Source organism: Ichthyophthirius multifiliis, assembly GCF_000220395.1.
Source record: "Ichthyophthirius multifiliis unplaced genomic scaffold scaff_1120509251155, whole genome shotgun sequence".
Lineage (NCBI taxonomy): Eukaryota > Ciliophora > Oligohymenophorea > Hymenostomatida > Ichthyophthirius > Ichthyophthirius multifiliis.
Genome location: NW_004086151.1, coordinates 22651 through 37017, shown reverse-complemented (window position 1 = coordinate 37017; position 14367 = coordinate 22651). Strand labels below are relative to the sequence as shown.

The 14367-nt window shown below is 16.5% G+C and overlaps 2 protein-coding genes across 2 annotated transcripts, besides 6 other annotated features; both read left to right on the top strand. All coding sequences in view use genetic code 6, as the record gives it.

Annotated features, from left to right (window-relative positions):
• Positions 1-207: 207 nt before the first annotated feature.
• Positions 208-258: a microsatellite.
• A 68-nt stretch (positions 259-326) lies between these two features.
• Positions 327-382: a microsatellite.
• Positions 383-530: 148 nt separating this feature from the next.
• Positions 531-575: a microsatellite.
• A 714-nt stretch (positions 576-1289) lies between these two features.
• Positions 1290-1333: a microsatellite.
• An 885-nt stretch (positions 1334-2218) lies between these two features.
• On the top strand, positions 2219-4495 carry IMG5_150630 (hypothetical protein; the record flags this gene model as incomplete). Its single annotated transcript, XM_004030882.1, has 2 exons — positions 2219-4014; positions 4258-4495. 2 exons carry the CDS (start codon positions 2219-2221, stop codon positions 4493-4495), a joined length of 2034 nt encoding a protein of 677 aa, XP_004030930.1.
• A 7004-nt stretch (positions 4496-11499) lies between these two features.
• On the top strand, positions 11500-12625 carry IMG5_150620 (IQ calmodulin-binding motif family protein, putative; the record flags this gene model as incomplete). The annotated part of the gene is made up of 5 exons (XM_004030881.1): positions 11500-11638; positions 11689-11864; positions 11909-12241; positions 12288-12389; positions 12614-12625. 5 exons carry the CDS (start codon positions 11500-11502, stop codon positions 12623-12625), a joined length of 762 nt encoding a protein of 253 aa, XP_004030929.1.
• Positions 12520-12573: a microsatellite.
• A 1144-nt stretch (positions 12626-13769) lies between the features above and the next one.
• Positions 13770-13804: a microsatellite.
• Between the last annotated feature and the right edge of the window lie 563 nt (positions 13805-14367).

The window sequence follows — 14367 nt, the reverse complement described above, 5'->3', positions numbered from 1 at the left end:
AAATAATTATAAGAAAAAAATAATATTAAAAATATTAATATTATAATTTAATATTTTATAAAATTTTAGAGTATAGTAAGTGTAAAAATCAGAAATAGTTTTTAAGAATCTATGTATGAAAATATAAAAAATAGACTAATAAAATTTAATAGCTACGTAAAAGAAAAATTTTAATAAAAGTATTATTAGTTAAATTTTTAAAGTTAGTTAATATAATATATAAATTTAAAAATTTATTAAATTTTATAAATACATAAAAATAAAATTTAATATTTATATGTAGATGTAGATGTAGATTTATAAAAATATATATTAAATAAATATATTTTTTTAAAAATTTATAATTATAATTTATTTTTTAAATAATTATATTATTTCATTTTATTAATTAAAGTATTTAATGTATTTTTATTAGTTTCATATAAAAATTCTTATTATGTACTTGTTCTTATAAATATATTTTTCATATTTTTAAAATTAATATATTATAAATTTAATTTTAAATTATAAAATTGAAATGATGTATAACTTATATATGAATATATATAAATATATATATATATATATATATATATTTTTTGATTATATATTTTTTCTGTAATTTTTTTTAAAAACAGATTCAAAATAAAAAAAGACTTAATATAAAACCATAAAACCGATTATTTTTTTTTTGATTTAGTTTTTTAAAAATAAAATACACAGAAAAAAAATAAAAAAACAACCCGATCTATATATTTATATTTATATATTCGATTTGTATCTTATAAATTAAATATATTAATAATAATATATTATTAAAATCTATTAACCTTTATATTTTAAAATAAATATATTAAATTAATATATTTAAAATTATAATGTAAAATAAGCTATTTAAAATATATCTATTCATAATAATAATATAAATTATTATTTTAGTAAATTACTTTATATTGTTTTTTCCTAATAATAAATTAAAATAAAATATTTCTTTAATTGTTTTTTTATTAAATAATACAGAAAAACATAAGTTTCTTAATTTATTCTTGCTAAATAAATATGCATTTAAATAAAATGAATTATAAATTAATTGTTAAATATAAAAATATAATTAGTTTTATAATATTTATTTTTTGCGTTTCAACAATTACAAGTTAAAATGTTTGAATTATGTTTTTTATTTATTTTTTGTTAAAAGTTAAAATAAAAAAAAATATCTTGTTTAAATAATTACTATAAGCATTTTTATTTTTAAATTAATTCATATTTATAACTTATTTCTTTTAAATGTGCTTAAAATTATAATATTTTAAATATTTATAAATAAATTTTATAATATAAATACTTAAAAATACTAAATCGTTATATATTCTTTTATATTTTTTATTTAAAGTTATTTAATTAAATAAAAAATACAAATAAAATATATAATTATAATTAAGTAAATTAAAATAATTTATTTATAAAAAATGAAATTAAAAAAATATGTTTTAGCTGTAGATGTAGGAGGAACAAATACAGACTCTGTCCTTGTAGATATTTAAAAAAATGAAATAATCTAAAAAAGTAAGTAATTTACAACACTAGATACCACTTAAGGAATAGTTAAATCAATCAAAAGTACTTTGGAAAATACTCAAAACATAACTTCTGAAGAAATTATATCAATAACAATAGGAACAACTCATTTCATAAATGCTATTTTATAAAAAAAAATAGTACTACTACAGAAATTCTCTAAAAAGTTTCCGTAATAAGGCTTTGTGGATAATAAACATACGATTTTCCTCCTTTCTGTACATTTTAGAACTAGGAGTTAGTTGAAAGAATTTAAGGACCTTCTTATTTACTAGATGGGGGTTATTATTTTGACGGCGAAAAACAATATACAGAATTTAATGAAAGTTAAATAATATAATGTGGAGAAAAAATAATACTTTCTTAAATTAAAAATATAGCTATTATAAGTACTTTTAGTATTTTAAATGATTTTTAAGAAAAGAAAACATAAGAAATTCTCTTAAAATATTTCCAAGAAAAAAATTATTAAAATGTTTCTTTTAGTTTATCTTCTTAAATTTCTAAACGAGAAGGAATTTTGGAAAGGGAAAATGCAACAATAATAAATTAAAGCCTAAAAAACATGGCTTTTAATACTTTTAATTCATATTAAAAAGCCTTAAAAGAAATTAATTTAGATTAAATACCACTTTTTATTTCCCATAATGATGGTTCAGTAATGGACTTAGAATAAGCTTTATAAAATCCCATTTTTACTTTCTCTTCTTCAATAATAAATTCACTTAAAGGCGGTGCTGAGCTATTTTAATGCCAAAAAGATGTTATTGTTGTAGATATAGGGGGAACTTCAACTGATATTTCTGTCATGAATAATGGAATGCCCCTAACAGCGAATAAATATACATAATTAAATGGAATATAATTAAATTTTAGGGCTCCTTTAGTCCATACATTAGCTTTAGGAGGAGGATCTATAGTAGAAATTGAAAGAAATAGCAATGGGGTTCCTGAATTAAAAATAAAAAATGAGTCAATCGCATTTAGACTAACTGATGACGCAGTTTGCTTTTCCAAAAAAAACAAAATTTTATGCAATACAGATTTTGCTTTATATTAAAATAAAAACTTTCATATAGCTGGAGCAGAAAAAGAGAACTTTTTTGAATATTTAAAAGAACTAGGATTCGAAAATGAAATAGAGTATATTTTAAAAGAACACAAACGAATAATTACACAAAAACTTTTTTCAGAAATCGAAACATTAATTAACTAAAACAAACAAACTCAATTAATTCTCGTAGGAGGAGGTTCATGTTTAGTAGATACGTAATTTTTACAAAAAGAAAGCAATAATATTTTAAATATAGTTGATATTCCATCTAAAAATGCTAATTTTTAAGCCGTCGCGAACGCATACGGAGCCAGCCTGGCTGATATTACAGAAGTTATAGAAAAAGATATATATATATTACCAGATGGACCTACAGAATTCGAATTAGTAGAATAATTATAATAATAATTAATCAAAAAGATACAGGAAAAAGGTTCTTCTTAAAACCCAGAAATTGTAGAAATTATTGTTTCAAAAAAAGCTTATACAAATTAAATTAATACAAAAAGTGTCTATATAAAAGCCAAAGGAAGATTCGATTGGATTTTTAAAAATACTCCTAAATAACCTGTTCTTAATTCTATTTAAAAGATACCACCAGAAAATATTACCCAAAATCCAATTAGTATTCAAAAAATAAACATTCTTTTCAAAACTCCTACTTTACCTCCTTATTAAAATCAAGCACATGGATATTTAAATTCAGTACTAACCCTTTCCAATGAATAAGATTTTGAATACTTAGCCTGGGGATGTGCAGTTTTAGGTTCTGGAGGAGGTGGCTCAATTGAAAAATCTTTATTATAATGCAAACTTTTATTTAACTAGTAAAATAATATTCCTTTTAATATATATGACCCTCTTTCAATGAATGATACTGATATGGTTTGCACTGTAGGCCATTTCGGGGCTCCTTCAGTTTCTTTAGAATATTGCAATAGTATACAAGAGCTATATGGAGTATACTAGTGTCTGAATAAATACACGGGTGAAAAAATAAATGGTATTGCCTGTAGTGAATTAGGCGGTTGTAATGGAGTTTCATGCTTAGTTTTGAGTTTGGCAACAGGAATTCCCTTATTTGATTGCAATATAATGTGTAGAGCTTTTCCTGAATATAAAATGACTTTGCCTTCTATAAATGGAGTTAGTGCTTTGCCTATATGCTTGGGAGACTCGAAATAGAATAGATTTTTGATTGATAATTTATATGAAAAAGGGGAAAAAGAATATGAAAAATTAGAATAAATAATGAGAAAATGGGTACTTGAGGATTTCGGCCTAGCTGGAAATTTGGCTTCTTATCCTTCAAATAAACAATTCATTAAAGAAAATTATTTTTTTAAAGGATATTAGTTATGTTTTTAGATAGGAAAAGTACTACATGAAAATATTAATATGAAGTAAAAAAGTGTACTTTAGACTATTTAGTAAGATTTTAAGGAAATAGATGAAAAAATAAAAGTATTAATTTCAGGAAAAATTATTAATGCAAAAAGAAATGTTTAAAATGGATATGATTTCGGCGAATTAATCATTAAATAAATGCAATATGATACAGAAAATAATTAAATACATTAAAAAAGACTTAAAATTGTTTACAAAAATGAATATTTGTTGGCATACAATATTTTTTATAATGATAGTAGTGGTTAATATGAGTAAGAATAAATACCATGTGTTATGACCCCGGATATTATTACTATAGTAGATGATTTTAAAGGGTAGGTTATACATAGTGAAGATGTTTGTTATGGATAGAAAGTTATTGCTTTTGCAATAAGAACGGATGATAAATTTAAAACTAAAGATGCCTTAAGGTTAGTAGGGCCTTAGGCAATGGGTTTAGGAGTTGATTTTTAATATAAATCTTTTTATGAATGAATTATATTTATATATGTTATGTCTGAAAAAAATATTTTTAAATAGAAATCTATAATAACCAAGTAAAATTTTTGAAAATATTAATTAAGTTTTTAAAACTAATTTTATAAAATTATTATATTAAAATTAAATTTCAAGCATAAACTTTTATTAATATTGATATTATTTGATTTTATTAAAAAAAAATAAGTTGAAAATATAAAATCAAATAAAATATTTTATTTTTAAATCAAAAAATTATAAAAGTCTATCTTAATAATTTTCAATTTTAGATTAAAAATAAAAATAAAAACGTATTTTATAAAATTATTAAACATAATTTAAAAATTGTAATAATAAAAATTATAAGAAGTTTTAACGAAATTCCATTTATCTCATTTAAATAAAATTTAAATTAAATGGTTGCTAAAAAATTAATTATTATTTGGCATGGGATTTATAACAGCTCTAGGCCATTTTTGCTTTGCTTACTTCTAATTTTGTTTATTTTTATGTATATGATAAAAATTAATTAATTTGGGAAGTTTCTTTTAATAGGAGTATATGTATAATTTTTTTCTTTTATTGCTGTAATTATATTAAATTAATTAAATAAAAGATTATTAAGAAAATGAATAATAGCCATTTGAATATGAAAATATACAATTTAAAGATATAAAAAAAAAATTAACCTCTTTTTTCGAGATTATCTTGCTTTTTTAAAAAAATAAAAAAATAGAAATTTTAATAAATAAATTTAATATAGAAAGAAATTATGCAAGTAATTTATATTCATAATATCCTTTTATTATAGGAAACATTTTTATTCCAGTTAGTTTTTAGTCTTTTAGGCGATAAGTATGGAAATAAAGGTGCTTTTACTATACTAGAATGTATTTATTTTAATATATTTTTATTTTATTTTAATATATGTAAATAAATCCATTATGGCTTTTATTCTTATGTTTTTATTTGCTTAAGTACTTTTGGATTAGGATATGGAGTTTTATAATGTGTTTTATGGCCTTTGATTAATTTAGTTGTAAAATTAAAAAATCTGGGAACTACGGGTGCTGTAAACAGGTTTTTTAATTATTTCATTTTTAATTTTACTTAAATTATAATATAATAAGTTTTTTATTGAATCTTTTATTTATAGGAATTATTTAAGATTAAACAAATGAATAATATGAATATGCATATATTTTTTATTTTTATAATCTTGTGTTATAAATATTTTAGCTATAATTATAATTTACCATGATTCAAAATAAAATCTTTTAATTACAAATGCATATTTAAAATACGTTTCAAGTTAAATATTACCAGATTCTGATGAAAGCATAGTATTTAATGAAAAAAAATCAAAAGAATAATAATAATAATTTTAGATAAATTAAAATAATTGGAATATACTTATTGCTTTTTAGCCTGTTTATTTTTTATATTGTGTAAAAATTATTTTAAAAAACTCAAATAAAAAAAATCATTTTCTAGGATATTTTTTTGTAGATTGGGCTTTTTAAAAAAAAATACAGAAAAAAAAAAATGTTAAAAAGTAATATATATAAAATAGATTTTAGTATATTTAAAGGACACAAATTTTTTAAAATATAAATATATAAAAAAACATTTTATTCTCAGAATTTGTTCTTAATTTTAAGCATTTTTAAATAATCTTAATTTTTTTTATTTATATTTTATAATAAGAACTTGATTTAAATTAATATTTTATTAAAAAAACTTAATTCATAATTTAAGATTTATTAAAATCAAAAATATAAACAATAAATATAAAAATATTTTTATTTTATTATATTAAGTTTTATTAAAATATTTTTACAAGAATATTATTTAATTATCAAATAATACTAACAAAACATGGAAAAAAAATAAGAATTAAATATATAACCTGAATCCAAACAAATTTAAAATTTTAATGATGAAAATAAATGTAATTTTTAAAAAATAAAAATAAATATAAATATAATTTTTTTGTATTTTTCAATTATATTTTTATCATAATATAGTTGTAAATAATAATAATTTTAATATAAGCGAAGATGAACAATTAAAAAGATTAAACCATTTTAATTAAGAAAATTGTTAACAATAGATAAACGATTTAATCCAACAATTAAATTAAAAAATATTCAAAATTAAGAGTTATAGAAAAAAGTTAATGTATTAATATAAAAAAAATATTTAAATTTAAAAATCTTCTAAAGGATATGATACTAAATAATTTTACAAACAGTTCTTTAATAAAATAAATAGAAGAATAAGCATAATTAATAAATAAGTTATAAGAATAAACGAAAATTCAATATTAATCATAAAGGTAATAAACAAACAATAAATTTTACTCAAAAGTAACAGATAGTTATATAAAATAAGTGAACAATGAAAACATTTAGCTAAAATAATTAATTGGTGAATAAAAAATTTAAATTTAAAATTTAAAAAAATAACTTATTACTGCTGAATTTAATTTAAATTAAATGAAATTAAGTGATGAAATACCTAAATTACAGTAAAAAAATAATTAACTTGAAAACAATTTAAAAGGGCTTTTATAATTAAATGTTTAATTAAACACAAACCTTAATAATAGAATAGAAGTATTTTTTTTTTAAATATTTCATAAAATAAATTAAAAAAAAAGGAAGCAAATGAATTATCATTAAAAAATGAAAACTAATAGAAAGAAATTTAAAAAATTACTTAAAAATATGAATAAGAAATAAACTAATTACTATAAAAAAATGAATTAGAATGCTAAAAAAATGATAGTTATAGAGATGTCATTTTATTTATGAATAAAGAAAAAAACTAATAAACTGATTTAATAAATGAAATATAAAAAGAAAAAAAGAAAAATGATATTGTAAAGATAGATTAAGAAACATAAACTGAATATAAATAAAAAATTAAAAATTAGAAAAAAATAATAATAAATCTCATTAAAAATAATTTTATAATAGCAATAATTATTAAAGTAATAAATAAATAACTTCCTCATATAATAATTAAAGCAATATTTTACTTAAAATACAGTTTTTAAAAATTAAATAACTAATAGCTAAAATTGTTTATTCCCACCTAAAAAAAATAACGATTTCTATAATATATATTTAAAGGCAAAAACATATTAAAGTAACTAAGATTAGGTAACTAATTTATTTATTTTTAAAATAATTTATTTTTTGTAGTAATAAAATGAAAGTTTAAACAACATAATTTAAGATTTAGGATAAAAAAATTTGTATAAAAATAATTTAATATTTACAAATAAGTCTTATTACATTTGAAAAATTAAATTTACGTTTTATAAAAAATAAAAAACATACTAAAATATAAAATATAAAATTTAAATTTTTTATTCTTTTATTTAATTATTTTTTATAAAATTTATTGTTAAAATTGATTTTTTTATACTATATTTATAACATAATTATTTTTAAGTTTTATATAAAAAAAATTATCAAATAATAATGAAAATTAAATAACAATTTTTTTTTTATTTAATTTTTAAAAAATTAAACATAAAAGTCATTTGAAAAAAATATTTATATTAAAAAAAAAAAATGTTTTCAGGCAAAAAAATAAACTTATCTTTAAACTAATAAGTGTTTGATTTTCGCAGTTCTAATAATATTAAAAAATATCCCTTAGTAATAGAAAAGAGATAATTGCTAAAAAAATATTATCAAACTATGAGTACATCGCATGAAGATTAAATAAGTTCATAAAAAAAAAAAAAATATTAGTAGTTTTATTCTTTAAATTCTCCGTTAAAATTATCTGAATAATGCTAATTATAGACTTAATAAGTAAATGAGAAAAAAGGTTTATTATGTCAACAAAAAAAACTTTATAAAATATTGAATATATAGCAAATTAATCATTAAAAAATGATAAATAAGGAAAATAATTAAACATATAATGATAATGAATCTCATATTATAAATTAAAATAATAAGCAGTTAAACAAAACAATAAATAAGTAAATAATAATACTATAAAACATGAAAACAGCAATCTAAACATTATTTGTTAATAACCGAATTTAAAGAAAAATCATAAAAATATTCCTTATTAATAAATAAAAAGCAAACAGACAATAATTTAAATTAAAATAAATAAATAAGTAAATCTGGTCAATAAAAAAATATATTTGATGATAATAAAAAATAATTTCAAAAATTTTTATTAAATGACTAGAAAAAATTAAAACTAAATTTTATAAATAAATAAATTAGATAATTAAATTCAATATATTCTCTTTATAAAAATAACTCTTTAAGCCATAATTATGTATGGGGATAGAATTAAAGCTATTCGAAGGCAAAAAAATAAAAAGCAAAAATAACTTCTAGTCCAATATAGAAAATGTAAAAATGCAATAATTTTTTTAGTTTTACAAATTAATACATTTAATTATAGGGATTAAAAAAGCAGGAGATAAAAAATCGGAGTTGATATATTTAGTGATTTGTATATAAATTAAACAATTAGAAGTAAATTTTAAAAAATATAATACAATATTTTATATAAATATATTTTATTTTAGAAAGTAAAGTGAAATTAAAGGAATAGAGTTAAAAATAGTAATAATAGTAACTATAAGAGAAGTAAAAAAGTAAAAGTCAAGAAAAATTAGATTAAATTAGACTATTTATTCAATAAAAATAAAATAAATTATAAAAATAAAGCATTACTCGGTTACATGAGAAAACAAAATAATAGAGAAAAATCTAAAATAATATTTCGAATTTATAATTATCAATTAAATAATAAACTAAGAAAAAATGCAAAATTAAAAGTTATAATGCAATCAAAACTTAAAATATAGCAACTACTAATATAAGACATAATTAGAAAAATATAAACTTAGATGATTTTTCAGTTTTATATGAGGAATATAAAAAATTAATGAATTAGAGCTAAAACCATTAATCCAAAGAATTAGATTTAGAAAAATTATAAATAAATAATGAAAATTGCTACATATAATAATTTAAAAAAATTAATAAATGTGGATAAAATAAAATATAGAATATTCAGATTAATAAAAAAATGAAATAAATTATTTTGAATAAACTTCAAGAATAATAAACTATTAATAAATAAAAACAAGAATAACACATTAACTAATAAATTGTTAAAATTTAAAAAGTTTGGAAAGGATATTATACTAGAAAATTATTAAAATTCTATTTATAAGCAATCTAATAGAAGTGCATTACCGAAGTAATAATAATCAAAATGAATAAGAAAAAATTATTAATATTTCAAATATTTCATAAAGTAAGAATCAAATTTAAATAACATAAAATTAATAATAAAAATATCTTTAAATTACTAACCGATAAGATTTGAAATTTGAAAATATAGATGAAATATCTGAATAGTATAAACAAGATGAAAAAGGTATTAACTTTTTATATAAATATTTATTTATTGAGAAAATTAAAAAAATAAGACAGTAATATAAATTTTAGTGATTAAAAAACTGATTTTTATTAAGTATTAAATTAACTTAGATAGATAGAAATTTAAAAGTGGAATAATATTTCAAAAGAAATAAATAATGCTATAAGTTAAATTGATCCTTAAAAAAGAAAAGAGCTTTTAAATGAAATCTAAATGAAAACTGAATAAAATAAAAATTAATTGATTAACGAGAAAAAGTGCATAAATATTATACTTTAATAAAACGAAGATAAAAAATTATCTTAAAAAGAAGAATGTGAGCCTTCAATTGAATAAAACTACGAGTTATGTCAATTAAATAATAGTATTTAAGATTTAAATTAATTATATATGTTATTAACTTCTGACATAAATAACAAAAAATATTTAACTTATTAAAATATTGCTAAAGGTAATTTTACATATTTTTATTTATAAAAATATAATTTAAAGAATAATTAAATTAAATAGAAAATAATAATCAAAATAGCAAAAACTTAGAAAATTAAAAATAATTGGATAGAGATTCTTTTAAAATTTTCAGTGATAAAAAGTTAAAGGAATTATAAAATAATTAATAAATTGATTAAATTTTAAATCTCAGAAGACATGCAATAAATAAAAAGAAAAATATTCAAGTATTTAAAAATAAATAAATTTTTGTATTATATATATTTTTATAAAGTATGATTTATTGAATAAAATGTTATAAAATAAAAATATATCTCCAAGATAATATAATCAAAATATTGAAGAAATTAATAAATGGGAAAACGAAGAATTAAATGAATTAAAATTAATGAAGCATTAATACAATAAAAATATAAAATTAGCTATTGATTTTATTTAAAAAACATAGAAAGATTATTAGGACGCAATATTATTCAAGAGTTTAATTGCTAATAATTAAAATAATTAAATTGATCAAATTAAAATATATGAATAGTTTAATTTAGAGAATATAAATGCTTATTAATAAATAGATTTGTAATTATAATAAAATAAATAATATTCATAATGTAATAATAGTAGCCAAAATATTGTTTAAAGAGAAGAAGATGATATTGTAAATATATAAGAAAGCTAAAATAATGACAATAAATAATATAGTAAAGATATTTAAAGATACGCAAATGAAAAGATGCTAAATAAAGACGATTAAATACATAAAACATCACCTATAAAATAGTAACAATAATTTAATTATTATTAAATTAAATTTTAATTTAATTATTTTTTTAAAAAATAGATAAAATAAAAATATTTTAGATTATAAAGAAAATTTAAATAGTAATTATTCTGATCCAAAAGAAGTTTTATAATTACATAAATTATAATTTTAATTATTTTAATATTAGAATATATTATTAATAGAAGAAAATTTAAGTGATCTTACTGAATAAAAAAAACAAAATATTATATAAAAATAATATGCGGATAATTAATCCAAATTACAAATAGCAGGTTATAATAATCTAATAGAAGGTAAATAATATTTTTTTTTATTAAAAAAGAAAATATAAAAAAAAGAAATAAATTAAAAATGGTAAATGAATATTGATGTAGAATCAAGAATAGATGAATAACTTAATAATTAATCTACTAAAGATAAATCAGAATAATATGGAATATCTACAAATCTTTATACCGTGGAATAATATATAATTAATTTATATAAGTATGCTTAAGGTAAATAGGAATATTATTTATTATTTGATATATTATATAATTTTTAAAAGATAAATATCTTTAAGAGTTTTTATTAAATATTAATACTAGTTTTGGATTTTCTCCTAAAAAAAGATTAAAATTAATTCATGGTTATGACACTTTTACTTAATAAAATAAAGAATTATAAAATCTTCCTTTTGTGTTGTCTGAAGAATTGTTTATTGAATTTGAATAATAATATATAGTAAATATTTTAATATTTTTACATTTTTAATACTATTTTGTTAGGGAATTGGCAAAAATAATAAAGAAAAAATAATAAAAGAATTCTAACACATACATAATAAAGCTATTTTTGATGGATTTAATGAAAGCTTAAATTCTTTTAGACCTTATTATTTAATTGGAGGAGAACCATATTAATGGAACAAAAGTGAAAAAAATTTAATTATGGTAAAACCTAATTCTTAAAATTTAGATTAAATTTTAGAAAAAGCTAAAAAAAAAATTATCGAATGGATTTCTTATCTATGTGGTGTTATTAATGATAAAGATTAAGAAGAAAATGAATATTTTGAATTAGCTCGAGAAGAAAGATTATCAAAAATGTTACTAACTGAAGTATTTTATTTTTATATATTTTTTTATAACATACTTTTTTATTTAGATATATGAAAATGACTTTAAATGGAGCCTTATTGAAGATGAGAAAGTAGAAATATTAATGGAATTAAGTGATGCTATATTTGAAGAGTTTATAGATGAAAATGTCAAAGAATTTTCGCAAAAAAATAAATTTTAAATTAATTTAAAATGAGTATAGATTTATATAAAAAATAATTATTTTGTATTTATTTTATATTATATTTTATAAGATATTAATTATTCATAATTGTATTATATTATTATATATATTAAATATTTTTAAATAATATAAATTAATTATTATATATCTATTTAATATATTTATTCAAATGTAAAATAAAATATAAGTATAATATTTGATTTAAATAAAACTTAAATTTAACCCTAGCTTGAAACATGATTTTTTTATTTTGTCTAGAGTTTTAATATCAATCATAAACAGTAACTATAAATAATAATATGAGTTTAATTTTTAAATTTTAATTTTATATTAATTATTATAAATATATAATTTATAAAATAATTTTATATGCAAAATATGAAATTAAATAATACTAATTATATTTTTAAAAAATAATTTTATATTTCTCTATAATTTTTATATTATTAATTTATTTAATATATAATTATTATTATAAAATAAATTAATTTAAAAATATAATACTTTAATTTTATTTGTCTTTTTTTACAATATAAAAATAATTTAATTATATTTTTTATTTTATTAAATGAAAAATAAAAAAAACTTATAATCTTAATTTATATAAAAAATATATATATTTTTTTTTTTTTATAAGGCAAATTTTTAATTTTTTTTTAATAAATATAATTAAATATTTAGTAATTAATTGAAATATATTTTTAATAAGGATTTTATTTTTTAGTAATTATTTAATAGTATTTATAAATTTAATTTTTTTCATTTTAATTATACTTTTTAATATCAATTGGTAAACTAACTTATGATAAACTAGATAGACTTCTTTTTAATTAAAAAATATATATTTCAGAAGAAAACATATTTTCATAATAATATAAGACATCTTATTTTATAAAACTATAAATAATAATTTTTAAGTTAATAAATTAAATAAGTCTAATATTAATAATAATCCGAAAACGAAATTCCTTCTTTAAAAGAATTTAAAAATATTCTTAATAATTTGGAAAAAATAATAATGTTTTGATTTAGAATCTTACCATTTTAATTTTATTAGTATATAACCACCTTTAAAAAATAAAATTTTAAATTTTAAATGTTTGTTTTTAATTAATTAATAATATAGGATTTCATGTATGTTATTATATTAAATTTGAATTAGAAATATAAAAATTTTACGAGAATTATTCCATTTAAATATAAAAAATAAGTTAGAAATTGTTTATGTAAAGAAAATTATACAGGAAATTATATTTAAATACAATATAAAAATATTAACCATTATGAAAAAAAAAAAAATACTAATAGAATTTTAATAATTGGTAAACTATTTTTTTAATATCCATAAATTTAAAAAAATAAATTATAAAAATAAATTAATTGATTATTTTATTTTAAATATAACTATTTAAAAGGTAATTTGTTTAAGAAATATGCAAAAATAATAAGAACGTCGAATTACTTTATGTCTTTATATATTTCATAGCTAATATTTTTGAATTATAGTAAATAAAAAATAAAATATGAAATTTTTTAGATAATTGAGGGTAATAAATCAAAATATTAAAAAATAGCAAATATATTTAAAAATTTAAAAAATTGTAAGCTTTTAAAAGTTATAAGACTAAAGTCCCAATAAAGATTAATTAAGTTAATATAATATAAAATACGACCAAATTTTACGAAAATTTTAATTTAAATTGTTTTTATATATTAATTTATTATATATTTAAAAAAAATATAATATAGAAAATCTAATATAATAATCAGATAAAGTTAAAATTCATTATATAATTAATATCATAAAGACATGATTAGATATACTTTTAGTCTAATAAATAATAATGTTTTGTGAAAATACAACAAAAATTTAAAGAAATTAAATTATAAAATCAGAAATCTCCTTAAATTTATGAATAATTATAAAAAGCTTATGAAATAA